The sequence below is a fragment of the Perissodus microlepis genome, chromosome 18 (assembly GCF_051167445.1).
Source record: "Perissodus microlepis isolate ML-2025 ecotype Zambia chromosome 18, ASM5116744v1, whole genome shotgun sequence".
NCBI lineage: Eukaryota > Metazoa > Chordata > Actinopteri > Cichliformes > Cichlidae > Perissodus > Perissodus microlepis.
In genome coordinates this window covers 26,857,778-26,873,613 of record NC_140478.1, presented here as the reverse complement: position 1 = coordinate 26,873,613, position 15,836 = coordinate 26,857,778, and the positions used below count along the sequence as shown (strand labels likewise).

The window sequence follows — 15,836 nt, the reverse complement described above, 5'->3', positions numbered from 1 at the left end:
ACATCAAAATACGTTGTCATTCTTGAAAATACCTGTTCATTCCCAAATCCTTTCTGACCGCTCCCTCAAAATATTTCTTCAACTCTGAAACTAAAAGTAGGACCAGAAATTTGAGTCAAAGAAATGGCATGACTAACTAAACATTAATTTATTCTGTGTTATTTTTTGTAAGTGTTTAGAAGTGAAGCCCACCTTTGGGGAGGACAACCAGAAGTTTGGCATCTGTATCTGAAACACTCTTGACCAAAGCGGTCTTGTCATTCAAGGAGAAATCACTCTGAAAACTGAAAAAGAAGAGAAGAAGACACAAACCAATATGAAACTTATGACGCAATAAACTTCTATTCTTTTAATCAGGAAGTCTAAAGTCAACCCAAAGAAAACTAATGATGCTCTAAACCTCTTTAGCCTTCACAACAACTCTTCCTCAGCTGACCTGTCCGAAAGAGGTAAAAGCAGGTAACGCTTAAGCTCAGCTGGTGTAGCTTCTATTAAGATCCAACTTAAGAAAGAGGTCATCAAATCCTTAATTAGAAACCGCCAATTAAGGTCTTCTCTTAATGATTTTATTTGGCAGCATGAACAGATCACACAAGCCAGGATAATTAATCTCACCCTTCTTTTGTTTCCAGTAGCTTCTCCAACTATTTTATTCATCACTTAAACATAAATCTTAACATCAGTTGTGCGCGTTAAAGTTCTGGAAGTGATGCTGAGCTAAGGTGATGTAAGAGTAAACATAAAGCTAAAACTGAACTACATTGTTCATGCTTACATATCCAGAATTAAATCTCATTGAGCTGCTCTTGTCATCTTTTAAATAAGATTTTAGGGTGCTACTCTTCATTTTTAGGACCAGATACCTTTAATTTTGTCTTATAATTTATATAGAAGTGAAGCTATTTAGCTTGTAGCCCCAGAGCACTAACGCTGTCCTGTAAACTAATGCAAAACGGAGCTTGGTGCAGTGTGGTCCTGAAGGAGGTATTATAGCTCTAATTCCATGTGAACTAAAAGGTTTCTTAGCATAAGCTGGTCCAGGCATCTCAGCTTTTAATGGTTACTAAGCATGATAAGCTAAAGCACTCGAGTAAGTAAATCATATAGATCGGTTCAATGCGTGCCTAGATAACAAAACATAAAATGACAGTAAATGCTGCATATCATTTACTTTAAGTAGCTACATTATAGGTAGCTATATAAATAAATCCACCTGCTATAAACCCATTTTTAAATTGTTTTAATATTGGTATCCCATCATGATTTCACATAAAGAGAGTTTATTCTTTACTGACCTTAAGGTGTCTGTTGGCAGCGAGATGGAGGTACAAAGTTTGGTAGACGCTTTAGATCCAAATCCTGAGAAGAGAAACAAGACACAGTTAAACTTGAATAATAAATATATACATATATATGTTGGCATTGCAAGTACCAAAGCATCTGTATCAAAATAAACTGTATGTTTCACTAAAATGTATTACAGAGTTCTTTATCCATTAATCAAAGACAAAACCTGAAACAAAATTTAAGAAAAAGAACAAGAAACAGCTCAATATGCATCATAAAGAAAGTTTTTTAAAACCTTCTGAACAGCTGAGCTATTTTGAACTTTAAAATTACATCTAAATGTAAAAAAACAACTACAACTTTACAATAAAACAAAAGAGTGGCACAATCTTTGCTCTATTGTATTTACAAGCATACAATTCTGGTAGCATGGTTGTAGCATACATGGTATAACTATGCTATAATTGTACTGCTTAGAGACAATCAAGAAAGAATGGAAAAGCCTTGTTGATTCAATCACTTTCCAGAGGTGTTAAATCCTGTCTAGCTGCACTTTAAATATGTGTTTTTGTGTTTGAAACTTGTATAAATCCACGACTGAATTGCTCGGTCCTCATCCATATTTGATTTCAAAAGTACTTCAAACAACATACATATCCACCAGTGTTGCTCCGTGGAGTTTTTTTTTTTTATAGTGTACTATAACACCTACCAATCCAACAATCAGTTCAAGACATATAGCCTTATATTATTTTTCTTTTGACATTTAAAGATGAGGCAAATCAAAACTTCAACCCATTCACAATCAAATTTTTTATGAGGAAACACCAACCTTTTACCAACATTAGAAACTCTCTTTACATGGACACAAGAATTTAAGTTAAAGTAAAGAATGACATTTAATGCAGGAAACAAAAATCAATCAATAACTTAATCAATATTAAATGAAACCATGTCCAGCTTTGGACAAAACACCTACCAAGCTGGAAACAGACAGACAGAGACAAATAATTCACAGGATTATTTTGATGGGAAAACACAAGACCGATATAAAATAGGTTGATATTATAGAGCGATTAACCAAGAGTTGCTGCTGTGCTCTTCTCAAACTAAACACTTGGTTCATTTCTCACAGGAAATTTCCAACCCCACAATGAGCTCACTTCAAAAAAAGAAAACTCCGAGTTCACATCCAGTTCCCAACTGATATCTGACCTTCTCGCTCACATGTCACAGCAACAGCAGTCTGTTGTAAAGTTGTATCCCAGTATAGGGGACCGATCACATTACTGCTCCAGACGCCTCTATAACATCTTATTTTGGCCCCCGAGTGACTGTGTGGCAATGCTGTGCAACTTTTGTTTTGCAGGGTAGGAAGGAAGCGTGGATGTGTAAAGATGTGGTTCTGGAGAAGGCAAAATCCTGACAAGTATCGAGTTTAAGGGTTTCTCAGTAACATGTAGGTGACTTCAGAGAAATCAGAAAAAACAGAACCCTGTTAGACTCCTTCATCTTATAATTTATGCTCTTCTCTGTTTACAAAACACAGATTGCTGAAAAGCTGTCCATGACAACTTCTGTACTCTATTTTCACATGTGCGATCAATAAACGCCATAACCTTTGGCATTATCTGTTCTCAAATCCACAAACATTCAGCGTTTTCACCGCCTGTGGGAATTCGTAGAGCTGCATGTATCTGTCAGTCTGTGATTTCACTAACATACTTCCTCTGGTGGAAAGCCCCTTGTACAGATGTCAGCTTGTCTTTCCTTGGAAACGCCTGCAGGTTGTCAACAAAACAAGCAGCACAAGCATCAAAGCTGGCACTGCCAGAGAGCGGCTTAGGCTGCTGACGGTCCTAAAGTGAGCGTGGAGAGGAGAGGGATTTTCTATAAATATTCAGAGGTGCAAAATAGACTCCCTGAGTGAACTAGGGCTTTGCTTTCCACACAGTCTCTTCCCATCATACACCTTGTGATGTTTTTACAAAGCGTTTCATGAAGAGTGCATTTACAAGATAAGGCATCCACAGGAGCATCTACCTGTTGAAATATAAAGTGCTAAATGAGAATAGCTAAACCACACTTTTTAGTATCATAATCTTAATTTTAAAAGAATTGCATAGTTGAAATCTCATATTACAACTGTTTGATCCAACCAATAAGAAGTCTCAAGGTGATTCACCTCATCTATCAATCTCTGTCACTTTTCTTAGCTAAGAGCTAAATTGCATGGATCTTCCAAGCTAATCTAGACAGTTAAAGGTATTCAAGTGGGTTAAGAAAGTCTTCCTAAAGCCTCTTCCTCTTCAGCAGGCCTTACCTGTGCCAGAGGGCTGCACATGGTTCACATGGTAACTAGAGATCCATGGGTTTCGAAACATGTTTAGGGAGAAGAACAGAAGGATAGCCTACGCCTATACTCCCCTCTGGTCACAGTGGTGGTAATGGTGGTGGACAGCAGGAGTGGCAGCAGTGAAGATGAAGGTTGCTATCAGCAAGCCGAAAAGGAGGGATGGAGGTGGTGACACGACCTCACACGCACACACATATATACACACACGGACACGCACACGGTTAGAGCAGAGTGACTGGCCACAAAGCAAGCTACAGCCTACACAGACTGGCAGTCGTGCAATGCCGGTGTGTATGTCGGTGTGTGTTCGTGCACGCAAGCGAGCCGAGAGAAAGAGAGAGAGACAGCACAGCAGGGTGCTAAAGCAGCTCAGAACCCTAATCAGATTACAGGCAGAAATTAGCCTTGATGATGAAAACTCTGGAACAGGATTGGAGGAGGATGCCAGGAGGACTGCAGGTGGTGGTGTGGGGCCCAGGACTACTGGAAGTCAGATGGTAGCTTAACACTGGCATAGTAAGGGCATGCTTCAGCCAACATTGCCAAGTGCCATCAAACTTCTATAAACTGAAGCCAAACACTGCATTAATATTATGATTAGGCTCTTAGGCTACGTTCACTCTGCAGGTCTTAATGCTCAATTCCGATTTTTTGATCAAATCCGATTTTTTGTCTGCTTGTTCACACTACAAATAAAATGCGACAGCAAACGTGCTCTTGTGTGAACCCTCAAAGCGGCCCACATGCGCAAAAGAAGACGTCACACACAACGCGTTCTGTTTAGACCCAGACCAAACAATATTGTTTGACTGATGGCCTTAATATAAAGACTTGTTTCGGACTTTACGTTTCCCAATTTTGCTTTAAGTTATAAAGTTATTTTGTTATTTACATATGGCCTAATAATGATCCTTATTGCTGTTTTAGAGAGGAGCGGTGCTTCAAAGGATAGTTGCAGATTTCTGTCAGAATCTGCAGATTATACAGTACAAATAAAATGTTCATGTTTCTCCAACTTTATCTTCCCAACAGTTTCACTAACATCTACACGGGATGGCCAGGAAGCTTCTCCCGCGCTGATAATTGGCGTCTGTCTTGTGTCAGTGACGTAAAAGACAGATTTAAAGCGACATGACCATTCAAACAGCAGTCGCTTTCTAAAACATCAGATATGTATCGGATTCAGTACCACATACGAAAGTGACCCAGATCGCCTGCAGTGTGGCTGTGAAACTTTTAGTCATTTTTTTAATAGTATTACAGTTTACAAGAAAATAAAATTCAGTGTATTCCCAAAGCAATGATTCACTCTAGTTGCAAGGTTATCAGTTTCACCCTGAAGTCAGTAAGGCTTTCAAATACAGGGATGTGGCTGATAAGAAAGGGCCTTAAATTTGGTTTCCTTCTCTTCATACTCCATCAAAACTGTGCTGTAAGATCATTGCTTTTTGCTTCAGCACCTGCTTCATGTTCATTGTTTGCTGCTAAAAATATGCCAGCGAGTCAGGCATATATGATAATCACATAGTGCTGGTGCAGAGGCAGTTTTATTGAAGAAATGGCAGAAGCCACTTCTGTCAGTCATTACATCAGTGAGACGAGGGAGGACGACGCAGCACCCTGGAGGTCACAGTGAGAGTTCAGAGAGTCGTGGCATAATCTCCTCCAGCAGTGCAACAGCTGGCCACCTTTAGTGATATAACACATGGAAATATATATTGGGAGAATGTATGATAAGCTCTGTGTTTTTAAGAACTTAAACTCTGAAATATCCATCCATCCATTTTCTCCCACTCTTGTTTTTGCCCTTGTATGTGTAATGTTTGTAGCAGAAAGTTTGGATCACAAATACATTAGGTAGTGTAGCTTACTGCTAAAATTATATATGGCAATTAAAAAATTTATAGTTCAAAGTACATTAAAAGTACAAGGTAAATAAAAACACCTCAAAATTCAGAATTAGTCATGTGAGATTTCTTAGCTGTTTGTGGGCCACGGTTTCAATCATTCTCTGCTATTTGTGACAATAAATGCTTATATGTGATGCAATGTACGAGGCATAAAAAGCCCTAAAAACACAATGTGTAGAGCACCTGGAGCAAGGATGTATGCAGCCTGTAGTGTTTCCTGTAGATGACAGAGGATGAAGTTGTTTTTAACGATCGGTGACCTGATTTAAAAACAAAATCTTGTTACACAGTTTTGGAATCACTTGCTTACTCACTCGTCTTCTCTGCGTGATGCGTTTTCTCACCCTTTCACACACAAACTACCCCCACCTCCTCCAGTCTGCCTCTGCAGCCTGTAGACGCCCCTAATAAGGCAACATGTGTTGTGAGTGGCTGCCTCGGAGAGAGGTCACCCCGTCAGGCAGCCTGCCTGTGTTTATCAAGGGACCGTCTTTCTCCCCGCTGCTCTGTCGTGTTTTCCTTGCCATTCCTTCTTTTCCTTCCCCAGATTTGCCATCCGTGCATCTACCTCACATGCTCCTCTTGTCTCTTACACTCATTCCTAACAACTCCTTCTCATTCTTCATGTCTTTCTCTCTCTTCTACTCTTTATTGCATTCATTTTATTTCACTTTGTCTTATCGGTTTCTCCACCACTTTCAGTAGCAACAAACACAAGACATCCTCTTTCACTTACTCTCTGTCTCATTGGTTGCATACAAATTTATCATTTCAAAATCTGCCAGACGTCATTCATAAGGCTTTTCTTAGAAGTAAACCACACTGGCAGGGGATGTAATACTTCAAGCTTTCCAAGTAATAAAGATGGACTACGGGTGGATGAGCTGATGACAAGATGGGAACTCGTGTCAGACATCACGACCAGCGCACAGGTTTAAGATCTGATTTGCAATCCTCTTCTATCATTCAAAATTTACAGTAACCCAATAAAGAAGTGTCTCCTTAATTTTATATGGGGATATCATTTAAAAAGTCAGCTGTAAATATCTCACTTACGTAATTTTCGTACAATTTTTAGTGCATTTGTACAATAAATGAGCTTTCTTAATGCACAATATCAGCAAATCTAAATTTTAAATTAAAAAAAAAATACTTCACTTTTGAAATTAGGATATCCTGCCAAAACATTATCTGTAAATAAATCATAGCAACAAAACTCTGATGTTAACAGGCCGTCAGCGACATTAAAGGGATGGATGTGCACATTCAGACCACTTGGTGGTCTCACGGTCTGTTAGGTGGAAGACACAATGTGAAACAATTTCATCACTTTTCAGCACAGGATGTACAAACGCTGTCATGCAACCTTCAATAAAACTCAACACCCAGAACATCATGTAAACACCACTTAACAAATCCCTGCATGACTCAGCATCAAAGCATCTCTCTGCTAATCACACTTGACCTGAGAAGCCCAAGCTGGACATAAAGAGTTTTAGCTAAGTTTGGAGGTTTTCCTACAGACAGCAACACCATATGACACTTTGTTTGAATCTGTTTTGACAACCTTAGCTTTACTGGGCTTAAAACTTTCTGTGATGATACTTATGGGGGGCTTGTGTCGAGTACAATGTTGTGCTTTTGCATTCCGAGTTAAAGACAATATTTCAACTCACAAAAACAAGCAATTAATTCCCGTGCATACCATTCCTGCTGCACTGCATGACAATCTGCAGCCACTTTAGTGAGTTAAAGAAAAATAATTTCCATGAAGTCATTTGGTGAGTTTAAACTGCTATGTGTCAACATTATAAAGAAAAAAAATGATTAAATGATTCCAAATATTAACCATAATGACACAATAAAAAATCACTATACACACTGATTAACTAAACAGAGGAATCAGTCCCCAAATTTCCTTTACACTCTATATATTTTGTTATCGTCATAGTGGATCATCTGCCTCAATCTCACCCGACCCTTAGCATCCTCTTCTACATGTCATCCTTCACTGCAACCATGAATCTGGTCTTTTCCTCCTGTCGGGCAGCTCCGTCTTCAGCATCTTTTGTCTAGTCTTTACACTATTCCTCCTCTGCCAATGTCTAAACCATCTCAACCTTCACTCTCTAACTTTGTCTCCAAACTACTGAACCTGAGCTGTCCCTCTGACATACTCATTTCTATCCCTGACCCTCCTGGTCCCTCTTACTATCTTCAGCTGTGCCACCTTCTTCTCCTTCTCAAGCTCCTCCGTCTCCAAACCAGACATCGTAGCAGGTCTCACTATCACTATTGAAACTTTCCCTTTCGCCATTGCTGCTATCCTTTCATCCTTGACACTCGTCTCTGAGGGATGAGACACTTGTCTCTGTCCACTCCTCTTCCTTACCTCTCTTGTTTACTGTCTGTTGCTTTGGTTGATTTGACCCTGGAGTTAATTTTGCCAAAAAGTGATGAACAACAAACAACTAGCAGCAACCAGCAGCTAAAACTGATCCAGGGTTACAAACTTGATTCTTTTTAAATTAAATCCTCTGGCCCTGCCTCACAGTCCACCAATATATAAGTTAGGTTAATGGTTGGTACTAAATTATCTTCATGTCCAGGGTGCATCTAGTCAAATATGAGCTGGAATGGGCTACAACTTCCCTGTGACCCAAGAACAATACCTGAGAATAGTTCATAAATCTGTACTTTTTATTCACAAGATTTTATTTTTAATCTGTATTTAAAAGATAATTACATAGAAACAGCAGTCAGCCTCCTCTTGTGGCCACAAGCACAGCTTGGTCCCTGTGTGACTCTTTTCTAAACCAGACATTTAAATTTAAACGTTAAGACGCTCTCTTTTTTTCCTCTATGTTTCTCCATAACGTCGTTGTGATGTCACACTGCAGATGGGTTACTTTGCTCAGCATTGTTTTTCAGGTTCTCTAATACTCTGTACAGCATATGAATCTCTGCTCCCGCTAACTACTCACATCTTGTTTTAGTCCACATGAATAAATTAATTATGTCATTTTCTTTTCCCAGAGTAGTAAAAAAAAAAAAGATTACAGCACATCTGGTGCTTACTGTAGAACAGCAAAAAGCTTTTATTTCATTGCAGAAAAATGTTGATTATATCTACATGCTACTTTGCACTTCCAGCAGCAGCTGGAAGTGCAAAGTTGGCCTGCCTAATAAAGGTTGGCCTGCCTTTATTAGGAGAATTTCCTCCTTTTTGATTAGCTATTGTGCACTAAATCACATAGAGATACATGTGCTTATGTAGACACATGTACACACACGTACAAGATGCACACACAGGTCAAATGAGAAGCAGAGCGAGCACTGCTGGAACTTTCATGCTTCCTCCTTCCTTAAACATTTACTCTGGCATTCCCTCTTTAGATTCAGATCTGTGTTCCTCTCTGCTGAGTTGCACCAGCTCTGCCTGACGCTCAACACAGAAATCTGTTCTTATATGGATATTGATGAGCACAGAGGTCGATGCAGAAAAGAGACACTAGAGTTCATCAACTCTCAGAGCAGCAGAGAGGGAGGAAAACAAAACAGAGATGGAGACCAAGAGAGAAACAGTAACAGAGGAGGAGGAGGACGATTTCACGCGAGAAATGATTACTTAATGATTTGGCTATCCTTTCTTTAGGGGTACATTGTCTGTTGTCTTCACATTATACAACATTACGAGGTAGCTTAAGGCAACTCATGAGCAGACAAAGGAGAAACATCAGTTCAATTAGATACAGTGCATAGTTACTTTTGTACTTTGCATTAATGCAGATCCATTTCTGCAGCTTCTCTACTGTTTGCCAGATAAAGACCAGACAACTGAGCTGAGACAGACTCCATGATTAGGCACTGCTCTTATTAAAGCCCATGTTACACTACTGGAGATTCAGACTGACTATAATCAATGTGACTGCAGACAATAAAATGACCAAAACAAAGGCGACAAACCCTCACTTATGAGTTGTAAAACATTATGAAGCAAGAACACGATATCAGTAAGAGAGGATATCCTTAATATGGACACCTTAGGCACACAGTTCTGGCACTGAAGTCCCCAGCTGTATGGTGTACAAACTTTATGTTTACAAACTACAGCCAATCAGAAGAAAGTTAGCTTAAATGGAGGGGGAGAGGAGCTGAAAGGGCTTGTTTCAGAGTGTTGAAGAAACAAGAGACTGCACTGGGGTCGAATAAGAGATAAAAATAGGATTATTTATAACTGTGAATTACACAAAACTACTTTAGAAGGGGCCAAGAATAAAAATACAGAGCTGAAAAGGAGCACAATAATTCCCTTTTCACTCATAATCACATGCTAAAAATCGGTCAGAGATTATCCATGGCACTTGAGTATCTACAGAGATCTTGTGTTAAAGAACTCATCTATTAATTTGCATGCATTGGCCAACTTCAGAGATTTCTATCACCCTTAACCTAAACATTAATCATACAATTAGAGTAAAGCCAGACTATTAGAAGACCCAGAAAACCCTGTGGATAGCTGCCTAACACAGTGCGGACAGCAGACAGCACAATCACAAATCATGCTGAGCTGAGGAGACAGGGGTCAGGAAAGTTTCTCATTAAGGCTGCAGAAGAGTGATGAAAGGATTTTAAAGAAGTAGAAATGGCTCTAACTAGCCGAGACTACAGCTAAGAATATTGCACACCAGAGAAATCCTTTCCCTTTGATAAAGTTATGAGAAGTTATGCTTAAAAGGATGGAAATCTGTTGTTAAAGTCAGTCAACCTGCAATTCTTATATAGCACTTCCCTACTCTCCCAGAGCACTCACAGCGCTTTATACAGCATGTCTCATTTTCCCAATCACACGAGCCCTTTTTTACGCAGAATTGCTTTCTATCTACCATTCACACACCAATGGATACATCAGAGAGCAAGTGTATCGGCAGATATATGTCCTGTCGGATAATATCTGCATGTTAACAAATATTTATCTGGTGTGTTATTTTGACTCTGTGTTCAAAAAAATAATAATTTTTTATAAACATGAAATTTTTGCTTCCTTGAAAGAAACAAACCAATCTTCTAATTTGAATATTTGTTTTCTAGAGATGAAACACACTATAAACCCTTGCTGTTCTTCAAAGTAGATCAAACACGCATCCAATAAAACAGAACAAAGTATGTATGTATGCATGTATTGCTAACTGGGTAAATGCCTACACATAAGCTCGTAACACTTGGAGGTTTGAGCCAATCTCAATTCTCATTTGTGGATGAACAGAGTCCAGTGGCACAGGGTCAAGCCTGGGGCCGGCCAGTAAACCTATCTGTTCACTTTGATGAGTGCAGCAGGTGCAGAGCACCAAGCAACTGGCGTATGGCATCACATGCTCCCCCCACCACCCCACCCCTCACAGAGGCACACATGCTATAAAAACAAAACTGTGGAGAAATGATGCCGGCCGATGCCGGAACAACACACTGGCCCAACACATACCCATCAGATCAGCTGCACTTGCATACCACCATACAGCTATAATCTGGGGCTTGGAATGCTAATACCCATGTGGTTACTTGAGACATAAGTGCAAAACTAACAAGAAGCAGACTCGGCTATGAAGAAAATGTAAGCTAGACACCATCTGAAGACTGTTCAGTTTTGTGTTTTGGAGGTAAAGTTTGCCTCCATTCGTGGGCATATGACAGAAAAGGAGGGACAATGAAGGACGTCTTCCAATCATAAAGAGAACATTTAAACTATAGGACTGTTGTTAAAGTCAGTGAACCTGCAAACACAACCACCTACAGGAGTAACAGTCATCTATGAGTGTTTTGTACCACTCTGAAACTATAAATAAAGATTCCTCTAAAAATATAATCAAATCAAAGTCTTAGAAACATTATACAGATGGTCATTGAGCTGAAGAGGTCTTGTTACAAAGCATTTCGCCTACAAATATCTGTTCAGCATTTTAAAAATGACATCTAATTTGACCGCGCATCATTTGGTGATTGCGCACAATGCCAAGTTTACTTAATCAAACAAGCAGAAAGTTACCGGTATCTTTAAGCATTGTTGCCCTCTATATGTTTATGCTAAATGACTGACGATTCATAAAAATAAAGGAATTTGCAATCATGTAATCTGTTTATATGTGATGTGCTGACTTATAATTTAGGATAGCAGACATAAGATTAAACCAGCAGAGATAAAATCATACTTGCAACTCACGTTAGCTCCAATAAAAAGGAATCGAGAAAAGTGGTTCACAGGTGAAGTCCATCTATCCTGGAAGGAGAAATATCAAACCGCCACACAATGATGCTGAGGAGGCAGGAGGTGCAGGTGTGAGCAGGTAAACCCAAACAGAGAGCCTAAGTCATCTACCGTGAAGCAGGTCCAACCTCAGCAGCTGACAAATATATCCCGGTGCTTTCCCTCTAGCTCTGCGGTTCTGAGATAAATAAATCAGTCCTGGAACAGCCAAGCAAAGAAAGGGAAGAAGGGAGAGGGAGAAAGAAGAAAGAGAGGGAGTGGGGTATGCAGGAGATGGGTGAAGGACAGAGGGAAAAGAACTGAGGGGAAAAGAGGGGTGAAGCTGAGAAAAGGTACACAGGCTAGGTGTCTGGATACTCCTATAGTTAGTGATTCTTCAAACTATTCCAAAAGTGAAGATAGGTGGTTCCTGAAATGTCCATTCTGCAAATCAGGTTTGTATCGCCGGTCTAATAGAGTTTAAACTGAGGGTCAGAGGCGACACCGCGCTACTTCCAAAGAGTTTAGGGAGTGCGGGCCAAAATTGTTGCAGTAACCTTATCCCACAGCTACCATGTATGGGCTGAAGAGAGCGGCCTCAATTGAGGGGCATCTGCCATAAATAGCCAGGCAGCGTCGGGCTCCCAGAGCAGGAGGATCGAATCAGCTGTTACAACTACAATCCAGCAGCACAGCGTGATCCAGGCTGCGCAGGAACGCCTGCTCTATGACACCGGGGTCATACACAGCGCACTGTTTCACTTGCATTCATTTCAACCAGCCACCTGACCAGTTTGTTCAAAGAAACTAGGATTGCATCAAACGCTGGGATGATGCTGCATTTCATGTTAGGACATTTTAATTCATCTCTGGAGTTTGAGGGGCACAACTGTCACTACATATGCAGCCTCATTGTGCAGAATTTTCATATAAATTTGACAGATTACTAACATGATCCATGTCAAACTGCTTACACAGGACAGCTGTGAGATGCTCAAAACAGGAACTCTTGAGCCGACTGTTTACAAAAGCTCACATGTATGACACAGTTTAAAAAGATGCAGTTTTTATGTCCAAAACAGACAAAAAAACAAATGCATATCACTACTTTAACTTCATCTGCTACTACAAGGACTCCTTGCCATGTTTTAAACAAAGTGAATCAAACAGTAAAATACAAACGCAAACGCAGTAAAGCAATTATGGGCTTTTTAAGATGTTTGATAACAGCAGGGACATTAAACTGTATTAAATAAGTCCTAACACTGTATTTTCTATATAAAAAAAGATTAGCACATCCAGGTGATTAAGTTGTGGCTACCGATATGTGTCTTTGGGTACTGTGGTGAAAGAGGAGCAGGTCAATTTAGGGTTTTGCTCCTTGTTACAGTCGGTTTTGTGTTTAATTGCTGTTTGTCTCCATCTTGTGGTGTTGCATTGTAACTGCAGGATGGGTCACCAATTCAAACATTTTACAGAACAAAGATTAAAGATAAAGAAATCACTTTATGTAGTTATGTTCATAATTTATCTCCCTACAACACATTGGAAAAATGTTATTTTTCTGTTCTTACCTTTTTCTGTCATTTTTATGTCTTGATATTACAGACCGTGTACAGCCACATTTATGTAGTTTTATCTATGAGTAACAGTCAGATGCGTAATCAATATACTGCAGTAATTTCAGTCAACAATGTTGCTGCCTTACACATCTGTTTTGGGTATATCTACACATTCATGAGTTTTAATCTCATTTTTTTCCTATATAAAATGCATCTTTGGGGTTAAATACACACACAAGTAGGATTAAAGTGCATTCAATAAAGGCAATGACCACTTACCTAACAGAAATCTATCCATTTGTCTGTTATTTCGTGGCCTTGGTAAACCAAAACATATTTTCCAGTTGAGAAAATGACCCTAAAATTAAAAAAAACTGGTTAAGAAATAATTTTATTACAATTGTGTTCATGGGAAAGTTTTTGCATGCAGAAAAATCCTGTTTACAGTCAGGAATACAAGTTTATGTGGACAGGCTGAAGGGTGGCAGAAAATGAGGGCAACTGTCACTGTGGCATTAATGTACTTACTTATTCCACATCCAGCACAGGCAAGCAGGCTTGACAGGTGTACAGTAATGACAGATATGTAGGCAACTTACTGAGAACTGGACTGACTCAGAGGCTGAGGCAGCTGTGATGGAGGGACAGCTGGAGATGGATGGCAGGGAGGTCTGCAGAACAAAGCCAGACTGTTTCATTCAAAGAATCCCAAGTACACAAAAAGACAAAAAGGAAGTGATGCTTTCCTTGATACAATGAGGAAGTGTATGAAGATTTGGAATAACCTTGCTGTTTGCATTATTTGGTGATTAAGTGAGAGTTACAGGCAAAAATAATTCTAATCACAACCATTACAAATCCCCAGCATTTACCAACAGTTTGTACATCACCTGACTGGACAGCAGTAATCTCAACTGGTAGCTTTGGATCCAACGTGAACAGTATTCATGGGAAGTTTCAGATCATCCTTCTTTGCAGATATCCTTCATCTCAGCTGTATTCAGTGTAAATGCACATCTACACAGCAAAATCTCCAGTGTTAAATTAACACTAGAGAGTGTCTATATGGGTCCACACCTCTGAGTGTTAAATACAACACTGTTGAGTGTTAAATTAACACTTTTGACAGTGTTATATGTTTAAAAGTAACCTAGTCAGTTTTGAAGATTAACAATGGCTAACACTGAGCAGTGCTGATTTTCTAACACTGGAAAATAACTCAAAATGTTAGAAATATTCCAGTGTTAGAAAATCAGCACTGCTCAGTGTTAGCCATTGTTAATCTTCAAAACTGACTAGGTTACTTTTAAACATATAACACTGTCAAAAGTGTTAATTTAACACTCAACAGTGTTGTATTTAACACTCAGAGGTGTGGACCCATATAGACACTCTCTAGTGTTAATTTAACACTGGAGATTTTGCTGTGTAGCAGTAGATCAACCCAGAGTATATATTAGTGACATATTGTTTTTCTAGGCTCTAAAGGTAGAGATAGCACTGCAGGGTAGCAGTCAAAATATTTTAGCTACTGAATTAGCATCATATAACTATATAAGGAAACACTATTCTAGTAGTACAGACTTTATAATTTAATTAAGTAGCAGTGTATTAGCCCCTAATGTACAACAATCAACAGTTTCGTTTAACTGAAGGCGTGCAGGTGTAATTTTTTTATATATATTTACCTGAACTAGCTCTTATCAAGGTTACAGGCGGCCATTTTGAAAGTTCAACACTGGGAAAAGTACCACCTCAGTCTTTGAGACAATTTTCAGTTAAAAACGAGCACCAGAGAAAATGTTCAGAGTCATAGTAAGAAACAAAGGTAAGACCACGACAAACCTTTTCTGAAAAAAGTCCAAAATTCCAGTTTAAATGTCCAGAGAAAGCTAACTAAAGCTTAATTAGCTTTCTGTAAATAACACTAACTATGGCATTTTACCATTAAAGACTGGGAACTCTTTAAAGTGTGAAACAGGACTGAAATAAAACCTTTTACTGGTTTATTATTTATGGCCACATCCAGAGTAAAGTATATAAAAATACTATACAGCTATACTGTGTAAGTAACCATTATACTGGCTAATATAGTGGAGGTCACCCTCCTGGTGTCAAAACACTTTCATCTGTCAGTGTTTTTAATGTCGCAGCTGATCCTTGTAATTTAGCTTGCACTCCAAATATGGTAACTGGGACTGTCAGAAGCTGCATGTAGCTTAAGAAACAACACTGCAATGCCTTTGTACGCTGTGCCCATGAATAAAAAACACCCACAGCGTAATGAAAAGACAGCCTACCTATATTGGGATCAATAAAGTATCATATAAGAGGAAGCAGTAATCTGACTTTTCACTCTCATCTTAGAAAAAAAAGATGGCACACAGAGGAAATTGAAGAGGATGGATGCCCTCCAAGTCTCCCAGAGAGCATGCTGGGAGGTTTTTACAAGGTTCAGCTCAAGTATTGTCTTTGCCAAC

The 15,836-nt window shown here is 39.2% G+C and overlaps 1 protein-coding gene across 2 annotated transcripts in view; it reads right to left on the bottom strand.

The window, feature by feature from the left end:
* svilb (supervillin b) overlaps nucleotides 1–3,911 on the bottom strand; it is a 46,354-nt gene extending 42,443 nt beyond the window's left edge. Inside the window, exons 1-4 of one of the 2 annotated variants that reach the window (XM_084911913.1) lie at nucleotides 3,611–3,911; nucleotides 1,296–1,359; nucleotides 193–284; nucleotides 33–90 (exon numbers count right to left, since the gene is read on the bottom strand). In XM_084911913.1, the coding sequence (XP_084768039.1) occupies nucleotides 33–90; nucleotides 193–284; nucleotides 1,296–1,359; nucleotides 3,611–3,671 (275 nt within the window). In that variant the 5' untranslated portion in view covers nucleotides 3,672–3,911. The remainder of the gene's footprint in view (nucleotides 1–32; nucleotides 91–192; nucleotides 285–1,295; nucleotides 1,360–3,610) is intronic. The other variant, XM_084911912.1, reaches the window with a different exon arrangement.
* Nucleotides 3,912–15,836: the final 11,925 nt, after the last annotated feature.